The sequence below is a fragment of the Hypanus sabinus genome, chromosome 4 (genome assembly GCF_030144855.1).
Source record: "Hypanus sabinus isolate sHypSab1 chromosome 4, sHypSab1.hap1, whole genome shotgun sequence".
In the NCBI taxonomy this organism is placed as follows: domain Eukaryota; kingdom Metazoa; phylum Chordata; class Chondrichthyes; order Myliobatiformes; family Dasyatidae; genus Hypanus; species Hypanus sabinus.
In genome coordinates, this window is record NC_082709.1 from 57728541 (window position 1) to 57747465 (window position 18925).

The 18925-nt window shown below is 41.2% G+C and overlaps 1 protein-coding gene across 4 annotated transcripts in view; it reads right to left on the bottom strand.

Moving 5' to 3' along the window:
• ube2f (ubiquitin-conjugating enzyme E2F (putative)) overlaps positions 1–18925 on the bottom strand; it is a 180663-nt gene that overhangs the window by 72921 nt on the left and 88817 nt on the right. For all 4 annotated transcript variants that reach the window (XM_059967148.1, XM_059967147.1, XM_059967146.1 and 1 more), the window contains one exon: positions 9048–9113. In XM_059967148.1, the coding sequence (XP_059823131.1) occupies positions 9048–9113 (66 nt within the window). The remainder of the gene's footprint in view (positions 1–9047; positions 9114–18925) is intronic.

The following is an 18925-nucleotide window of genomic DNA, read 5'->3' on the forward strand; positions in this document are numbered from 1 at the left end:
AAATTTATAGATGGTGTTTGTGGTTTGCCTAACCATATAGTCATGAATGTAGAGGAAGTAAAGCAGTGGGACAAGCGCATATCCTTAAGGTAAGTCTATGCTGATCATCAGTGAAAAGATGTTATTATTGGTCTGTACTGACTGGTATCCTGATGAGGAAGTCAAAGAACCAGTTGCAGAGGAAGGTAGATAGGTCAAGGCTTTAAAGCTTGTTGATGAGTACTGAATAATGGTTTTGAATGCTATGTTATAATCAATAAACAGCAGCATGACATAGGTATTGCTGATGGTTCAAGGGTGAGTGGAGAGCTAGTGAGATTGCAACCACTGTAGACTTGTAACGGTAGTAGGTAAATTGTAGCAGATACATGTCCTTGCTCAGGCAAGAGTTATTTCTAGCCATTAACAACCTCTTGAAGCACCATCACTGTAGATCTAAATACTACTGGCTGATAGTCGTTGAGTCAGTTGAGCCTGCTCTTCTATGACTGATGCCCTTTTGAAGCAGTTGGGAACTTCAGACTGCAGCAGTACTTACTTACTGTCTGTTAATGCCGTTGGTGTTCAGGGCAGCAATGAAGGTCCTCCATTTCTGGCAGTGTTCAGGGCTTCCTTTATCATGTTAATAGCTTCCTCTCGGTTTTCACTACTATCAAGTCATGCAAGTCCCAAGTGGAGACTCAGAAACACCATCACACTCAGTGTGGAAGGATTCTTCACTGCTGTTTTTATTTATTTTATCTTATTAAGATACAGCACTGAGTAGGCCCTTCTGACCCTTGGAACCACTTGTCCAGCAATTCCCCAATTTAATCCTAGCTTAATCACGGGATAATTTACAAAAACCAATTAACCTACCAACTGATACGTCTTTGAAATGTGGGAGGAAACTGGAGCACCCAGAGGAAACCCATGAGGTCACAGGGAGAACATGGAGGAACTGCAGCAGTGAGAGGTTGAAAGTATCCTTGAACACTCCAGCCATTTGGTTTGCATAGATGTTCAGTGCCCTGCCGGGTACGTCATCAGAACCTGATGTCTTGTGAGGGCTCACCCTCTTGAAGATGTTCTAATATTGGCCTCCGAGACATGTGTCACAGGGTTGCTATATGGTGCAGGGTTTCACACATGTATAGTTTTATTCTTCTTTTCAAAACATGCATAAAAGGTGTGCATACCTTGAAATGAAGCATCCCAGCCATTTATGATCTTAGGTCTTGCCTTGTAGGAAGCATACAGCCTGCAAACCCTTCCATATCCAACTTCAATCGGAACTGGTTTTTCGCTCTTAAGGCAGCCTTCCATATGTTATATCTAGTCTTTTTGTAAAATTCTGGATCACCTGTACAGAATGCTACAAATCTAGCCTTTAGCAAAGCGTGAATCTCCTAGTTCATCCATAACTTCTGGTTTGGATATGTCCAGTATGCTCTCAAAAGCTCATATTCATTTATGCAGGCCTTGATGAAGTCGATCATAGCCATGGCATATTCATTCGGATCTGAAGATGAATCCCTAAATAAGGTCTTAGTCCACCGATTTAATGCAATCCTGTAAGCACGCCTCCAACCTCCCTTGACCATATCTTCGTGATCTTCACCAATGGTGCAGCAGTCCTCAGTATCTGCCTATATGCCGAGAATAGAAGTACAGCCAAATGATCTGACTTGCCAAAGTGCAGGCATGGGAAGGTACAATAGGCATTCTTGATAGCGGTGTAACAATGATCGAGTGTGCTGGTTCCTCTCGTTCCACAGGTGACATATTGGTAGCAGTTCGTCTGAGGTTTCTTCAAGCTGCTCTGGTTGATGATCAGGAAGGCATCTAGGTGCATTGTCTTAGAGTCATAGAAAACTACAGCACAGAAACAGGCCCTTCAACCCATCTCATCTGTGCTGAACCATTTAAACTGCCTAGTCTATTGACCTGCTCCCGGACCATAGCCCTCCATAACCCTCTCATCCATGTACCTATCCAAACTTCACTTAAATGTTGAAATCAAAATTACATCTACCACTTGCGCTGCAGCTTGTTCCGCACTCTCAAGACCTTCTGAGTGAAGAAGTTTTCCCTCAAGTCCCCCTTAAAGAATTCACCTTTCACCCTTAATCCTTGACCTCCAGTTGTGGTCCTAGCCAACCTCAGTGAAAAAAGCCTGCTTGCATTTCCCATAATTTTGTATACCTCTATCAAATCTCCCCTCAAATCCTTTACGTCCTACGGAATAAAGTTCTAACCTATTCAATCTTTCCTTATAACTCATGCCCTCCAGTCCCAGCAACATCCTCGTAAACTTTCTCTCCACTCTTTCAACCTTATTTACATGTTTCCTGTAGGTAGGTAACCAAAACTACACACAATACTCCAAATTATGTCTCACCAATATCTTATACAACTTCAACATAACATTCTAACTCCTGAACTCAATACTTTGATCTATGAAGCCACTGTGCCAAAAGCTTTCTTTACAACCCTATCTACCTGTGATGCCACCTTCAAGTCTGAGCACTGTGATCAATAGTCTTGAAACTGTTGATCACGGTGTTCAACTCCTCTAGTGCCAGCCTTACAGTGGCAACACATGCTCTCCATCCCCATTACCCCTCCTCATTCTGATTTGACACTTGATGACATGGACCTCTGTTTTTCCAAGCTCAGCTGGTGTGTTTGTTTTTCGTCCCCTGTTGCAAAAACAAGTTCTCAATCCAAGTGGATGTATTTTATCTGCTGCTGCGTCACTCTTACTTGCTTCATCAACAATTTTGCCAAATTACTTCCTGAAAACCTAAATAAATTGCATGTGCTGGATTAATCTTGATACAGGTTGCTGTTTCAGTTCCATTTGGGTAAGAGATACGATTTCTGTGAGTAAGGTTTTTGCAGAAAAATGTGATCAACTCAGAGGTCTGATAACCAGAAGAAGCACCAACGTCAAACAAGATGAAAAACAATATTTAACTAATGCAATCACACTGAATGCATGTTCACTATTCTTAAACCCCAAGGACATGGTTCAGCTTTAATGAACAGCAGAGAGGTATTTCACTTAAGGACTTTTCATGGTCAGAGATCTTGAATAGGAAGTGATCTTTCAAAGTTGAGTGCGAATTGCAGATGACATTCAGCAAACACAACTAATGAAAACTATTAAAAAGAAATGTTGGTAATGAGCCCATGATGATTGTACATTGCATTAAGCATGCTGTGGTACAAAGGGAAATACTCAGTTCACTATGTTTAAAATGTCACAAGTTGTACATTTACTTTCTTTTAGGAGCTAGAAAAAAGATTTACAAAACATTTTCTTAAGGGGGAGCGGGTAAGAGGGAAGGAGTGAGGGAGGGGACAGAAGGAGGCAGTGCAGGGCAGGGATGGAGGCAGAGAAAGACAGAAAGCAGGGAGGAGGGAGAAGGCAGTCATAAAAAGTGGGGTGTGAGACATGGCACAGGCGCACAGAATGGGGGAGAAGTGAGGTGCAGTAGCAGAGAGGGTTGAGGGGCCAACTATAGAGACAGGGGGCCAAGGAGGCAGTCACAGAGATGGTGGGGGGGGGAGGTGGCCACAGAGACAGAGGAGGGGGTGAGGAGGTAGTCACAGGGGATGGGGGGGCTGAGGGTTAGGACACAGAAATGGGGTGTGCGAGTAGGCAGCCACAGAGACGGGGGGGGGGAGGCAATGAGGGAGTTACAGGGATAGAAGGTGGGCTAAGGAGCATGTTACAGAGACAGGACAAATTAGGAGGTGGCTGCAGAGATAGGGGTGGGGGGTCAAGGAGGCAGCCACAGAGACAGGGGAGGGTGGGGAGGCGGCTGCGGAGACAAGGGAGGGGGTTGTGGGGAGGCGGCTGCAGACAGGAGAGGGCGGGGAAGCGGTTGCAGGGATGGGGAGGACAAGGAGGCAGCCGCAGAGACGGGGGAGGGGATTGTGGGGAGGCAGCCGCAGAGACGGGAGGGTGGGGAGGTGGCTGCAGAGACGGGGGAGAGGATTGTGGGGAGGCAGCCGCAGAGACAGGGGAGGGCAGGGAAGCGGCTGCAGACAGAGGAGGGCGGGGAGGTGGATGCAGAGACGGGGGAGGGGATTGTGGGGAGGCAGCCGCAGAGACAGGGGAGGGCAGGGAAGCGGCTGCCGAGAGAGGAGGGTGGGGAGGTGGCTGCAGAGACGGGGGAGGGGATTGTGGGGAGGCAGCCGCAGAGACGGGAGGGTGGGGAGGTGGCTGCAGAGACGGGGGAGAGGATTGTGGGGAGGCAGCCGCAGAGACAGGGGAGGGCAGGGAAGCGGCTGCAGACAGAGGAGGGCGGGGAGGTGGATGCAGAGACGGGGGGTTGGGGGTGCGAGGAGGGATTGGGATCAATTGGACCACAACGCCTACAAGTGCACAGATTACTGCTTCTTTTACCTAGCTTTTTCTACAGACTTGATCTACTTACATAGAAGTACTCCCATTAGGCTTACTACACTATCAGTCATGGATTCCTCTGCATCACAGATCATTTTGAATGCTTTGCTGCTTCACTCTTTACACCCTTTTCTGCTGTCCCAGCACCAGAACAGAATTCCCCTTGTTCTCATTTTCCATCCAGTTTGATTTTTTGTCTTAGTCAGGAGTTAAATTAAGCAAAAAGTGCAATACTCCAGTGTCATTCTCCTGACCTTTTAACTCCGTTGAGTGAATCACACACCCACAATTTCTATTTGTGCTTTGAAATTTTAAAAAATTGATCGCAGATGACATATTCTGTGTGCACGCAATCTATGTGCATCTGATGAGTCTTTTATCTACCAAGGTATTAGTAATAGCTTTAATTTGCCAAATAGGAACTTGACTACATGTTTGTCAGCTAACTGTGATTTCATGCACACTGGTCTTGCTAAACTATGTTCAGGTTAAAAGGCTTATCATCAGATCTACAGAGACATACACACTGAAACCACAATACACACAAGGTTCCATGCATAAAAATAAGCCTTCAACATCCCCCAGATTGTTTGAGTATATTTTGTGGTATTTTTAACATAGCAAAGCCTCCCAAAGCAGAAGCATCGCCAATCACCATATTATGCCATAAAACAGTGGTCCCCAACCAATGGGCCACAGACCAGTGGTTGGGGACCACTGCTGCCATAAAACATAGGAGCAGAATTAGGCTCCTATATTAGGTCCATCGAGCCTGCTCCACTAGTCTATCAAGGCTGATTTATTATCCCTCTCAACTCCATTCTCCTGCTTTCTCCCTGAAACCTTTGAGACCCTTACTAATTAAAAACCTATCAACCTCTGTCTTAATATACTCAATGACTTGACCTCCACAACCACACTGGCAATAAATTCCTCAGATTCGCCACCCTCTGGCTAAAGAAATTCCTTCTCATTGTGCTCTAAGGGACGTCCATGTATTCTGAGATTTTGCCCTCTGGTCCCAGACTCCCCTACTCTAGGAAGCATCCTCTCAACATCTAATCTATCTTGGTTTTTCAAGAATATAAAGCACATGTTCTGTCAATGATCAATTCTGTGCTTAGCTGCTTCTTTCAGCCATGCCACTATTTAATTTCAGATTGTTTACCATTTAAAATCCCTGCTCTTAATTCAAAATAATATCTACTCCAGTCAAAATGGTTCCTGTGTGCAATGCTCCTTTGGGTCAACAACTTCTGCTTAGATCATGAAATCATATATTTTACTTCTTTTATGTCTTTTCTGTTTGTTTTTGTCTTGAATGTGATTTGCTGATTGGGTGTTCCAGTGCTCTACAGTCTCCAAGAGGATTCCAGGAGGCAAAGGCAGCATGCACGAACCTCGTGGTGGATGGGCCGTGGGGCAGAGCACTAGCTGATGTCCGATTTCTTTTAGTCAATTAAAACTTGCATTGTTTGCCAATTAAAACGATGAGGGACACTGAAACATTGAGGCAAATGTGGAAATTTAAAGATTGTTTGGTGCTTCAGTGCTCTGCAGGATCTGAAATGATCCCAAGAAGAAGAGGCAGCGTGCGTGAACCTCATGGCAGGCAAGCTGCAGGATAGGGGCGCAAGCCAATGTTTGACTCCACTTCATTGATTAAAGCTTCCATTTCTCCCCAATAAAAGAGACGAGGGAGATTGAAACATCGAAGCATATGCAGGTGAGTGCCTGCCTTTTGATTACCAGGGAGGGAAGAGCCTGCTGCTATGCCCGGAGAATGTTGCCCAGGTTTTCTGCGTTTTGGATGTGGACTTGGACTGTAGATCTTTTTTTTTGGTCATATAGTTTTTCATATTCTCTGTTTAATGCCCAATCTTCCTCATTTTTTTTAATGGGGGAGAAGGTTGAAGTGTCTGCTACATTTTATTTGTTTTTTTATGGGAGGAGGGATTTGGGGGGGGTTGATGCTTTTCTTTCTTGGTTTCATAGCCACCCGGAAAAGTATAATTTCAGAGCTGTAAACTTTAATAAATGAACCTTTGAGCTGAGCAGCAGGATATGATGCCAGCTATGACCTAGAGAAAACTGAGGGGTGCAAATCTGTGGAATAGTGACAGGAAAGCAATTGTTCTAAGATCTTATTACTCTATTAATTAACCCTTTTGCTAATTATCAATCACCAAACTGATTATCAATAATATCACCCAGACTCATCATTCAAGCTGGTGGTCTCATAAAACATAAATATAATCCTTCCTTTTAAAATATAATCTTAAAAGTACCAAGCCTACAAATCCAGAGGTACTAACAGAAACAAGATCTAAAATACAAATGCATAACTGAAGAAATATGCTACTTCTCATTCTGTAGGCACAAAGATATGTCTCCTCAATCAAAGGTATTCTCCTTATCTATTGGTACATCCACAACCTAGCATGGTGAAAAATCAGTAATTACTTCTGTTAGATTATTTCAGGAATTCATCAAAACAAAAAGCAGCCATGGCTGAACAGTAATGAGAAATTCAATGAACTGCATTTGCAGAATCATAGCAATAATTCACTGTATTTATTTTTATGTTAAGCTTCTTTTAAACTTAGAGAATGATGTCAACTCTCCTGCCACAACCAGCCCACACCAACAATACTATCATCAGCTGCTGACGCAGTAATGAGCCAATAGCTAACACATTAATGCTCCATACTCACCAGTATACATAGGTTTAAGAAATTCAAAAATTTAAATATCAGCTTTAATTGTCACATGCACATTGAAACATAGCATGCCCACAATTCATTAACCCTAACCCACGTCGCTTTGAAATGTGGGAGGAAATCAGAGCATATGGAGGACAGCCAAATGATCACGGGGAGAATGTACAAACTCCTTACAAAGAGCAGCGGAAATCAAATTCTGATTGGTGATTGCTGGTGCTTTAAAGCAATTGCGCAAACCGCTATGCTACTATGCTGCCCTCAAAATACTGCGCTAGTTCTTTCCATAAACAAATTTAGAAAAAGTACAGGTGGACTTTGCCTGAAAGCCACTTACTCCACAAAGTAAATCCTCAAAGGATTTACCCGCTGACCTAGTACTGAATGTGCATCTTTCTCCAGTTTATCATCATATTATCTTTGCTCAAAATGCCACCTTCTCCTTCAAGTTGATTTTCTCCAAAATGGAGGGAGCAACTAACTACAATTTCAATGAACAGGAGTAGTCTGATAAATCAATGATCATTTACTTATAGAAAATCAAGTGGAACAAAGTACTAAAGAAAGCAAGAGAGCAATTAGAAATATAAATATAATTTATATCATCAAGGATCATTAACGGTTCCTCATTCTGGAGTATTTTCTCTTCTAAACTGTCAACATCATTGCTATCCTTAAAAATTGACATGACATCTTTTTTTATAATTATTTGCTGTACAAAAATGCTTCAACTCACATCTGCCATGGTCCTTCTGAAGATCCCTTAACTCATGCCCTCTGACGCTCAACCCTCTTGCCAACAAAGCAAATTTTGCTTTGTGGTTCTGAACACTTTTATCAAACCATAACTCAAACCCTCCAGCTTTAAGGATACAAGCCCAACTCTTTCCATTTATACACGTCTGGGATCATCCTACTAAACCTTTCTTATACTCTCTTTAGTGGTGATGCTTTCTTCCCATAGTGTGGTGATCATAATTGGGCAACACGCTCTAATTACTTTCCTCCAGTTTCACACACCCTTCCCTTGACTCCACTGTCCTCTCCTATCAGATTCCTTCTTCTTCAGCCCACTACCTCCTCCACCTTCCAGCTTCTTACATCTCCACTCCTTCCACACTCACCCATCTTCCTCCCTCACCTCATCTATCACCTGTCAGCTTCTCCCCCCCCCTCCCCCCATCTTCTTATTCTGGCTTCTTCCCCCTATGTTTTCAGCCTTGATTGAAGTTTTCAGCCAAAACATCAACTGTTTATGTCTCTCCATTGTTGCTGCCTGACCTGCTGAATTCTTCCAATATTTTGTGTGGGTTGCTGGAAATACTCAGCAAGTCAGAGCTAACATTTCAGATTTAAGACTATTTTTGATTTACAGTATCTGCAATTTTTTTTGATTTTCACATACTCTGTTTTGCAGTGATACAACAAAAACTTCTTGTTTTTGTATTTTGCGCTGTTAAGGTTCTGTAGTCAATTCTATGAAATGAAACTTGAACCCACAAATGCCTGCTTAAGAGGTAAAAGTATTATTTCGTCCACTTCAATTCCTTTTCAATTAGAGCTTTATTAAATTCTGTATATCCCTTAGCAATGAAATAAACTGATTGCTGCATATACAACCCTACATTTAATCAGTGGTAATACATAATTCATTTGGTTTTAATAGTTTTTTTTCATAAACCAAAATCATCACCTCACAAGGAAATCTGCAAATGTTGGAAATTCAAACAACACACACAAAATGCTGGTGGAACACAGCAGGTCAGGCAGCATCTATAAGGAGAAGCACTGTCGACGTTTCAGGCCAAGACCCTGACGAGACCCTAACAGTGCTTCTCCTTATAGATGCTGCCTGGCCTGCTATGTTCCACCAGCATTTTGTGTGTATCATCACACTCAAGTAGTTTTATGATCAGGTTAGAAAAGGTTACCTGGCATGACATTCAGCTGGAAGAAATAAAGTTTGTTTGCATCAGGGAAATCCAGTTTGCATGTACCTGCAGAAATAAAACCAATAATTAGAGCGAATGAAAACAGTTAGTACCAAGAACATAAAGCACAAACCATGTAGAACAAAAATCTCTCAGGCTATTCACTAGCACAGAACACTCCATCTGTGCTGACCTTTCTGGGACATTGATTCTCCCAGTCCTTTGTCACATCACCACTTCAGCTGAAGCCCAACCTTCCATTATATTAATTCACTACTGCCTTAACTCTCCATTGAAGACCACCCTACCACAATGTTAGTTTTTCATTGAAGTCACTTCCCTGGTACAATTACCTTTAATCTTGAAATAGAATATAGAAATAATAACTAGCAGTAAGCAGTCAAATATTTAAAATATCACAATATTATTTACAAATCAGCATTATCAATAAAACTATTCACTCTAACAATAGGGCAAGCAGTCAACTTGCATGCTATGGATCTCACAGTGATACAAATGCACAGGGGTAGTCTGATAAGTCAATCTACTGAAAAATCATGAAAAACAAGTGGAACAAAGTACAGAAAAAAGCAAAAAGCAATTGGAAATAAATAACCAGCCCATTTAAGGATTAAAAAAAGGAATGAGGATAATGGTACTGAACTGATAAAAAGCAAAATTTAGAGCAATGAAGCATTTGTCCCAAATTAAGAATCTTCAAACACAAAGTGGATCACCATGACTGAATAAATATATTACTGACAGACAGCAGGTGTTGTTAAAGGAAATCATGCTTGATAACCAAGATACTATTAAAGAAAATCAATAGATGACTTTAAAAAAAGTTATACAAATCTCACAAGAGACGATGCAGAAAGAAAGATTTGAACACATAATCTCAAATTGCAATTACAAAAAAATGAGACACAGTCAACCATGAAGGGGATTGCAAGCGCTTCAGGAAAGCAGGAAGGAGGCATGTGTATGGATAAGTTTGAAGCAACACTTTTGGAAGAAATATCTGGAATGAGTCCATACATTCTGTGACGGATAAAGGGTGATAAACAGAGAAAAGCAAGGAGTCAAATATAAAGACTTCTGTCAGTTCAAATGTAGAAATAAAGATATACTGCGTTTTATAAATAATAGCCTCAGAGGACTGAAAACGTCAAAGTTTTATAGTAAATTCCTCCACTCCAAGTGAATACAGATATTTCATGCGGAAAGCGTTATGCGATAAGTCATCCATGGAAAATCAGTTACCAAGAGTCTTTAAAAAGTGAACACCAGGAACATACATAAGCAGCTACAGAAATTATTTTAGAATTTAATGATATTAGACAGTAAGGACAACTAAAAAGAGCAGACATTTCTTAAAGGCCATGTCCAAAAAATTAACGGAGAACCATCTGCAAAGAAAATGAGAACGATGAGCTCCTTTGAATGCTGCAAGTGATTGTGCAAATGAGTTATCAGAAAAGTAATAACCAACATTCAAGATTCGAGATTGTTTACTGTTAATCCTTCAGTACATAAATGTTAAGGAGAATGAAATGTTATTCCAGATCAAATGCAGCATAAAAAAACAATAAGCATAAAGAACACAATAAACAGTACTACTTTAGTTTATGGACATAGATTGATTGTACAGTCCATTAGGTGGCTCTGATAAGAAATGATAAAATAGTGGTGGGGGGTGGGTTAATGGGTGGAGGTGTTGATCAGCCTGATGCTTAGGGGAAGTAACCGTTTTGAATCTGGTAGTCATGGCGTAGATGTCCCATAGCTTCATAAGCAGGGTGGGTGGGATTCTTCATGATGTTGCTGGCCTTTTTCCAGCATCTTTCTGTATATATATCCTTGATGGCAGGTAGAGTGGTGCCAGTGATGCATTGACCAGTTTTAACTAACCATTGAAGAGCTCTCCTGTCCACCAGAGTGCAGTTTCCGTACCACACAGTGATACAACATGTTACTCTAGCGTCACATATGATCAATCTATGTATATAAGCTATCTTACTGTATATCTTTACATTTATTGTGTTTTAAAATTATTATTATTATATGCTTTATTTTTGTGTTTTTTTATGCTGCACGAGATACGGAGTAACAATTCTTTCATTCTCCTTTACATTTGTGTACAATAAATGACATTAAACAATCTTGAATCACATATCTGTACAGTCGTGAATGTTGATGTGCATAGTCCAGCTATCTTCAGCCTCCTCATTAAGTTATGCATTGGTGAGCTTTCTTGACTGTAGAGGTGGTGTTTTGGGACCATGAAAGGTTGTGCGAGATGTGGCCTCACAGTTTCCACTGATTTGTTGTCAGTGTGAAGACGGGTGTGAATGGTGTGAATTCTCCTGAAGTCAATAACCATCTCCTTTGTCTTGATGAATTGAGGTTATCTGGCAAACGCCAGGCCTCAAGCTCTTCCATCTCCTCTCCGTGGGCCGCCTCATCATTGTTGGTGATGAGCTCTACTACTGTTGTGTCATCAGTGAACTTGACAACGTGATTGCTTGGGTTTTTGGCTGTGTAGATGAGTGTGAGCACAGTGTACAGAAGTGAGCTCGGCATACCGCCCTGGGAGGCAGCCATGTTGAGGATTATGGGGAGGGAGGAGCAATTGTGCATCCTGACAATCTGAGGTCTATTGGTCAGGAGATCCAATAAGCAGTTGGACTTCCTAACCAACAAAATGTTGTACTTACACTAAGGAGTAGAAGTTTGTTCACCAAGGTCTGCGAGACAACAGTGTTGAATGCCGAACTGAAATCCAGAAATATGACATGTATGTAGCTCTAGAGTTCTACCATCTGCAGATGCGTTAATGAAATAACCAATATGTTATAATGCTAAATCAACATCCTCCAATCAGCTAAATTTCACAGCTGGTTTGGATATTCTTCTCCACGTGCACACACTTCCAGAGAGGCCTACAAGAATTCTGAAATATTTGTTTATGTTATGAATGCTTCATGAACTTGTAAAACTCATGAAGAAAACCACCTTTTCCTGCAAACTTTAAACACTGCCTATGAGCATCCAATAATACAGCTTTACTAAGTGCTATTCAATATGTTTTAAAGTATGGCCTTTTTTCAAGAGTACCATGGGAATCAGAAGACAAATATGTCAGAAATCTCATCAAAAGTAAATTAAGCTGAGGATTAAAGTACTGGAGAGTGATGGTGATCTTACTGGGGTATGTGGGAGTTGGCTTGATTCATGTGAATTACAGGGTCTTGTTTCACCAGATGGCTTTCTCTCTCTTACAAACATCCATCTGCTTCGCTATTCAATTTTAAAAATAGATTGCTGCAATTTAAAAATCAGTGTGGGATCTCACTCTCACTGGTCATTAATATCAATGCCAGCATTTCCCCAGATTTTGACAGCTCCATACAGACTTAGCATTTGCACCAAACACATACAGCTTTTATTACATACAATCACTAGGAACAGTAAGAAGAATGCTGAAGAACAAGTTATAAAATCACTAGAGCATTCCTCAGACCTCGTTAATCTTCTCAAGGAGTTGTTTGAAATCTTCATTGCTTAAAATTTTAGTGTATTATTTGCTCATGTCCTGAAGGTCAGACTAGAAAGGAATCTGGATGTAACAATACTGACCATGCTAACATTGCCCCTTAGACTAAACTTTAGGTCATTGTCACTTGGCCTGAAGAATGCTTATAGCATGGTCAGCATCTTATCACTCCAATTTTAAGCTGCTCAATCCTGCTCAACTCCCAACTTAATACCATTCAGCATCAAATCACATTCCCCAGCAAATTACAGACAGGTGAACCATTCTCATTCTCCTTCAGTACTCTGGAAAGCTCAGCCTGCCTGTCAATAGTTCCTTCTGGTTTAAGATGGCACTGTTGAAGGCAAGCAACTACTTACTGAAGGTTAAAAAAACAAGGAATACAACTAAATACTTTATTAATAACCCCTTTTCTATAAAAGATTATGGTAAACAATCACAGCAAACAATGAAGTGGCAAGTGAAGGTGAAGCTGAGTTGAATGTGCACGTGCAAGGTGAAGTTGGGGCGAGGTCAAAGCATATTTGGGGTGAGGTCGAGGCGAGCAGGGCGGAGGAGAGGAAGATTTTAGGCCCATCAACCTAAATAGAGAGCCAGGTTTGAACAAACTATGTGGTGGACCGATTTGGAAAAGGGATGGGCCAAAACATGGTAGCTGGGTCCAGGCACAGAATGTATCGATACAACAAAGCTGGGATCTTATGGCGAGGAATGACCTGATGTAAACACGAGGAAATCTGCAGATGCTACAAATTCAACACACACAAAATGCTGGTGGAACGCAGCAGGCCAGGCAGCATCTATAGGGAGAAGTACAGTCGATGTTTCAGGCCAAGGCCCTTCGTCAGGACTAACTGAAAGAAAAGATAGTAAGAGATTTGAAAGTGGGAGGGGAAGGGGAGATCCAAAATGACAGAAGACTCCTCAATTCCTAATCTTTTGGTAAATTTTCAGGATATAAACTTAACTTGAATAAAAGTGAATTGTTTCCATTAAATGTCCATGTTAGTATATATAATGACATTCCTTTTAGAATTGTTAATACATTTAGGTATTTAGGCATTATAATTACTAAAAAATATAAAGATCTCTATAAAGCAAATATAGAAATTGTACACCATTATTACTTAACAAAGGAAAGACTATCTAAAATATTTCCTAGTAGAGATAACTATTGCGATAGATGTAAAACTGAAGTAGCTACCTTGTCACATATGTTCTGGTCATGTTCTTCATTAAAATCGTTCTGGACATCTTTAGTTTCTACAATCTCTAAAGCTTTGAAAATTAATTTACAACCTAATAGATGACTGTTCTATTTGGAATAGTGCCGCATCTCATTTTCAGATCAACACATAATTGCCTTTGTTATACTACTGGCAAGAAGGGCTATCTTATTAAAATGGAAAGATATTTCTTCCCCTACATTAATTGAATGGTTTTCTCAAGTGATGTTATGTCTTAGTTTGGAAAAAATTAGAAGTAGAACTTCTGATCCTCAATTTGATTTTGAGAGAAGATGGGGTTCTTTTGCCAAATATTATCAGTTAATTTGAATTAAGTTATATGGCATCCTACCAATATTATTTTTTTATTTTCTTTTATAAATATGAAATGGCTGTTGATGACTTTTTTTTTATATATTTAGATGATGGTCAAATGTATTGCTCCGGGGGTTTGATTCCTAATGGGTGGTTTTTTTTGTAGTCAGTGGGTTTTTTTCCTAGTTAGATGGGGTTCTTTTTTTTCCTTCTTTTCCTATATATAAATTTTTTTTACCATTTTTATATTTTAAGATCAGTTTTTTTTCTTCAGCTTTATTAATTGTATACATATTAATCTGTTGAAGTTTTGTATCATTTTATAGCTGTTGAAGATTATAGACAATAGGTGCAGAAGTAGACCATTCGGCCCTTCGAGCCTGCACCACTATTCTGAGACCATGGCTGATCAACTACTATCAATACCCGGTTTCTGCCTTGTCCCCATATCCCTTGATTCCCCTATCCATAAGATACCTATCTAGCTCCTTCTTGAAAGCATCCAGAGAATTGGCCTCCACTGCCTTCCAAGGCAGTGCATTCCACATCCCCACAACTCTCTGGGAAAAGAAGTTTTTCCTTAACTCTGTCCTAAATGACCTACCCCTTATTCTCAAACCACGCCCTCTGGTACTGGACTCTGCCAGCATCTGGAACATATTTCCTGCCTCTATCTTGTCTAATCCCTTAATAATCTTATATGTTGCAATCAGATCCCCTCTCAATCTCCTTAATTCCAGCGTGTACAAGCCCAGTCTCTGTAACCTCTCTGCGTAAAACAGTCCTGACATCCCAGGAATTAACCTTGTGAATCTACGCTGCACTTCCTCTACAGCCAGGATGTCCTTCCTTAACCCTGGAGACCAAAACTGTACACAATACTCCAGGTGTGGTCTCACCAGGGCCCTGTACAAATGCAAAAGGATTTCTTTGCTCTTGTACTCAATTCCCTTTGTAATAAAGGCCAACATTCCATTAGCCTTCTTCACTGCCTGCTGCACTTGCTCATTCAACTTCAGTGACTGATGAACAAGGACTCCTAGATCTCTTTGTATTTCTCCCTTACCTAACTCTACACCGTTCAGATAATAATCTGCCTTCCTGTTCTTATTCCCAACATGGATAACCTCACACTTATTCACATTAAACGTCATCTGCCAAGTATCTGCCCACTCACTCAGCCTATCCAAGTCACCCTGAATTCTCCTAACATCCTCATCACATGTCACACTGCCACTCAGCTTAGTATCATCAGAAAACTTGCTGATGTTATTCTCAATGCCTTCATCTAAATCATTGAAGTAAATCGTTAACAGCTGTGGTCCCAATACCGAGCCCTGTGGCACCCCACTAGTCACCACCTGCCATTCCGAGAAACACTCATTCACCACTACCCTTTGCTTTCTATCTGCCAACCAGTTTTCTATCCATGTCAATATCTTCCCCCCAATGCCATGAGCTCTGATTTTACCCACCAATCTCCTATGTGGGACCTTATCAAATGCCTTCTGAAAACCGAGGTACACTACATCCACTGGATCTCCCTTGTCTAACTTCCTGGTTACATCCTCGAAAAACTCCAAATAGATTAGTCAAGCATGATTTGCCCTTGGTAAATCCATGCTGGCTCGGCCCAATCCTACCACTGCTATCTAGATATGCCACTATTTCATCTTTAATAATGGACTCTAGCATCTTCCCCACTACTGATGTTAGGCTGACAGGATGATAGTTCTGATTTCTCCCTCCCTCCTTTCTTAAAAAGTAGGATAACATTAGCCATTCTCCAATCCTCAGGAATTGATCCTGAATCTAAGGAACATTGGAAAATGATTACCAATGCATCCGCAATTTCCATGGCCACATCCTTTAGTACCCTAGGATGCAGACCATCTGGACCTGGGGATTTGTCAGCCTTCAGTCCCATCAGTCTACTCATTACCGTTTCCTTCCTAATGTCAATCTATTTCATTTCCTCTGTTACCCTATGTCCTTGGCCCATCAATACATCTGGGAGATTGCTTGTGTCTTCCCTAGTGAAGACAGATCTAAAGTACTTATTAAATTCTTCTGCCATTTCTCTGTTTCCCATAACAACTTCACCCAATTCATTCTTCAAGGGCCCAACATTGTTCTTAACTATCTTCTTTCTCTTCACATACCTAAAAAAGCTTTTACTATCCTCCTTTATATTCCTGGCTAGCTTGCGTTCGGACCTCATTTTTTCTCCCCGTATTGCCTTTTTAGTTAAGTTCTGTTGTTCCTTAAAAATTTCCCAATCATCAGACCTCCCACTCACCTTAGCTCTGTCATATTTCCTTTTTTTTTAATGCTATGCAATCTCTGACTTCCTTTGTCAACCACTGTGGCCCCATTCCCCCCTTTGAATCCTTCCTTCTCCAGGGGATGAACTGATTTTGCACCTTGTGCATTATTCCCAAGAGTACCTGCCATTGCTGTTCCACTGTCTTTCCTGCTTGGACATCCGTCCAGTTAACTTTGGCCAGCTCCTCCCTCACGGCTCCATAGTTTCCCCTGTTCAACTGCAACACTAACACCTCCAATCTGCCCTTATCCTTCTCAAATTGCAGATAAAAACTTATCACATTATGGTCACTACCTCCTAATGGCTCCTTTACTTCAAGATTGCTTATCAAATCCTGTTCATTACACAAGGCTAAATCCAGAATAGCCTTGTCCCTGGTCGGCTCTTGTACAAGCTGTTCCAAGAATGCATCCCGTAGGCACTCTACAAACTCCCTATCCTGGGGTCCAGTACCAACCTGATTCTCCCAGTTCACCTGCATGTTAAAATCCCCCATAACTACTGCGACATTATCTTTGCCACATGCCAATGTTAACTCCCTATTCAACTTGCACCCAATATCCATGCTACTGTTTGGTGGCCTGTAAACAACACCCATTAGGGTCTTTTTGCCCTTACTGTTCCTCAGTTCTATCCACACAGATTCTACTTCTCCTGATCCTATGTCCCCCCTTGCAAAGGACTGAATCTCATTCCTCACCAACAGGGCCACCCCACCCCCTCTGCCCACATTTGTGTCCCTACGATAGCACGTATACCCTTGTACATTCATTTCTCAGGTCTGATCTCCCTGCAGCCATGTCTCCGTTATCCCAACAACATCATAGTTACCCATTCACACCTGAGCTTCAAGCTCATCCGCCTTATTTCTGACACTTTGTGCATTCAGATATAGAATTTTTAGCCCATTTCTCCTCTCTCTGTTTACATCGCTGCCTTATTGTGCTTAACCCAGCTCCCCGAACTCCCATCGGGCTATACGCCCCTTGGATTTTGTTGTCCTTCCTAAATTTACTTATTCTTTCTGCACGTTTAACTCCATGTTCCGTCAGACCATCCCTCTGTACATGTGTCCTCCTTATCACTTGTTCCGCCTCACCTTTCTCTACTACACACTTAATATTCCAGAACAGTGTAGTCCCCACCTGTCCTTTATTCTTCATCACGCTATCCTCTCTTGCATTCTGGATCCCTGCCCCCTGCAAATTTAGTTTAACACCCCCCCCCCCCGAGAAGCACTAGCAAACTTTCCTGCAAGAATGTTAGTACCGCTCCAATTCCTAATTGTAAACTTCAAAGAGTATGCCACTAAATAAATACAGTTACAAGAAAAAGTTTGTGAACCCTTTGCAATTACCTGGTTTTCTGCATTAATTATAAAATGTGGTTTGATCTTCAACTAGGTCACAATAATAAATGAACACAATCTGCCTAAATTAATAACACACAAACAATTGTATGAGGGGTGATTGATAATTACATGGCCCAAGGTAGAAGGGGTCAATTTTAGAAAACCTAGCACATTTATTTTTCAATACGAATCTTAGACCTCCAGAAAGTGTCCATAGTATGGGTGATTGATAAGTTTGTGGCCTAAAGTACAAGGAGATGAGTTATACAGCTCTCGTTACGTGGACATGCAGGTCAACTCTGAGTGATAATGCAGGAAGTTTGAAGTTAATAACTCATCTCAATCTACCTTGGGCCACAAACTTATCAATCACCCCTTGTATTTTTCATGTCTTTATTTGTTTAATTATTCACAGTCCAGGCTAGAAAAAGTATATGAACCCTTGTATCTAATAACTAGTAGAACATCCTTTAGCAGCAATAACCTCCACCAAATATTTCCTATAGTTGCTGATCAGATTTGCACAATGGCAAGGAAGAATTTTCGACCATTCCTCCATTCAAAAAGGTCTCAGTTCAGAGTATTTCTGGGATATCTTTCATTAACAGCCCTCTTAAGATCATGCCACAGCATCTCAATTGGGTTAATGTCTGGACTCTGATTTGGCCATTCCAAAACACAAATTTTCTTCTTTTTAAACCATTCTGCTGTTGAATTACTCTTTATGTTTCAGAATATTCTCTTGTTGCATCATCCAACTTTTATTAAGCTTCAGGTGATGGACTGCTATCCTGACATTCTCCTTGTGAAATCTCTATATGCAATCTTGAATTTATTGCTCCCTCCAATGATTACAACCTGTCCAGGCCCTGAGACAGCAAAGCAGCCCCAAACCATGAAGCTCCTTCCACCATGCTTTACAGCTGGGATGAAGTTTTAGTGTTGGTGTGCAGTGCCCTTTTCCCTCCAAACACAGTGGTGTGCATTTCTGCCAAAAAGTTCAACTTCTGTGTCATTTGTCCACAGATATTGCCCCAAAGCACTGTGGAACATCCAGGTGGTCTTTTTGCAAACTTGAGATGTGCAACAATGTTTTTTCAGAGC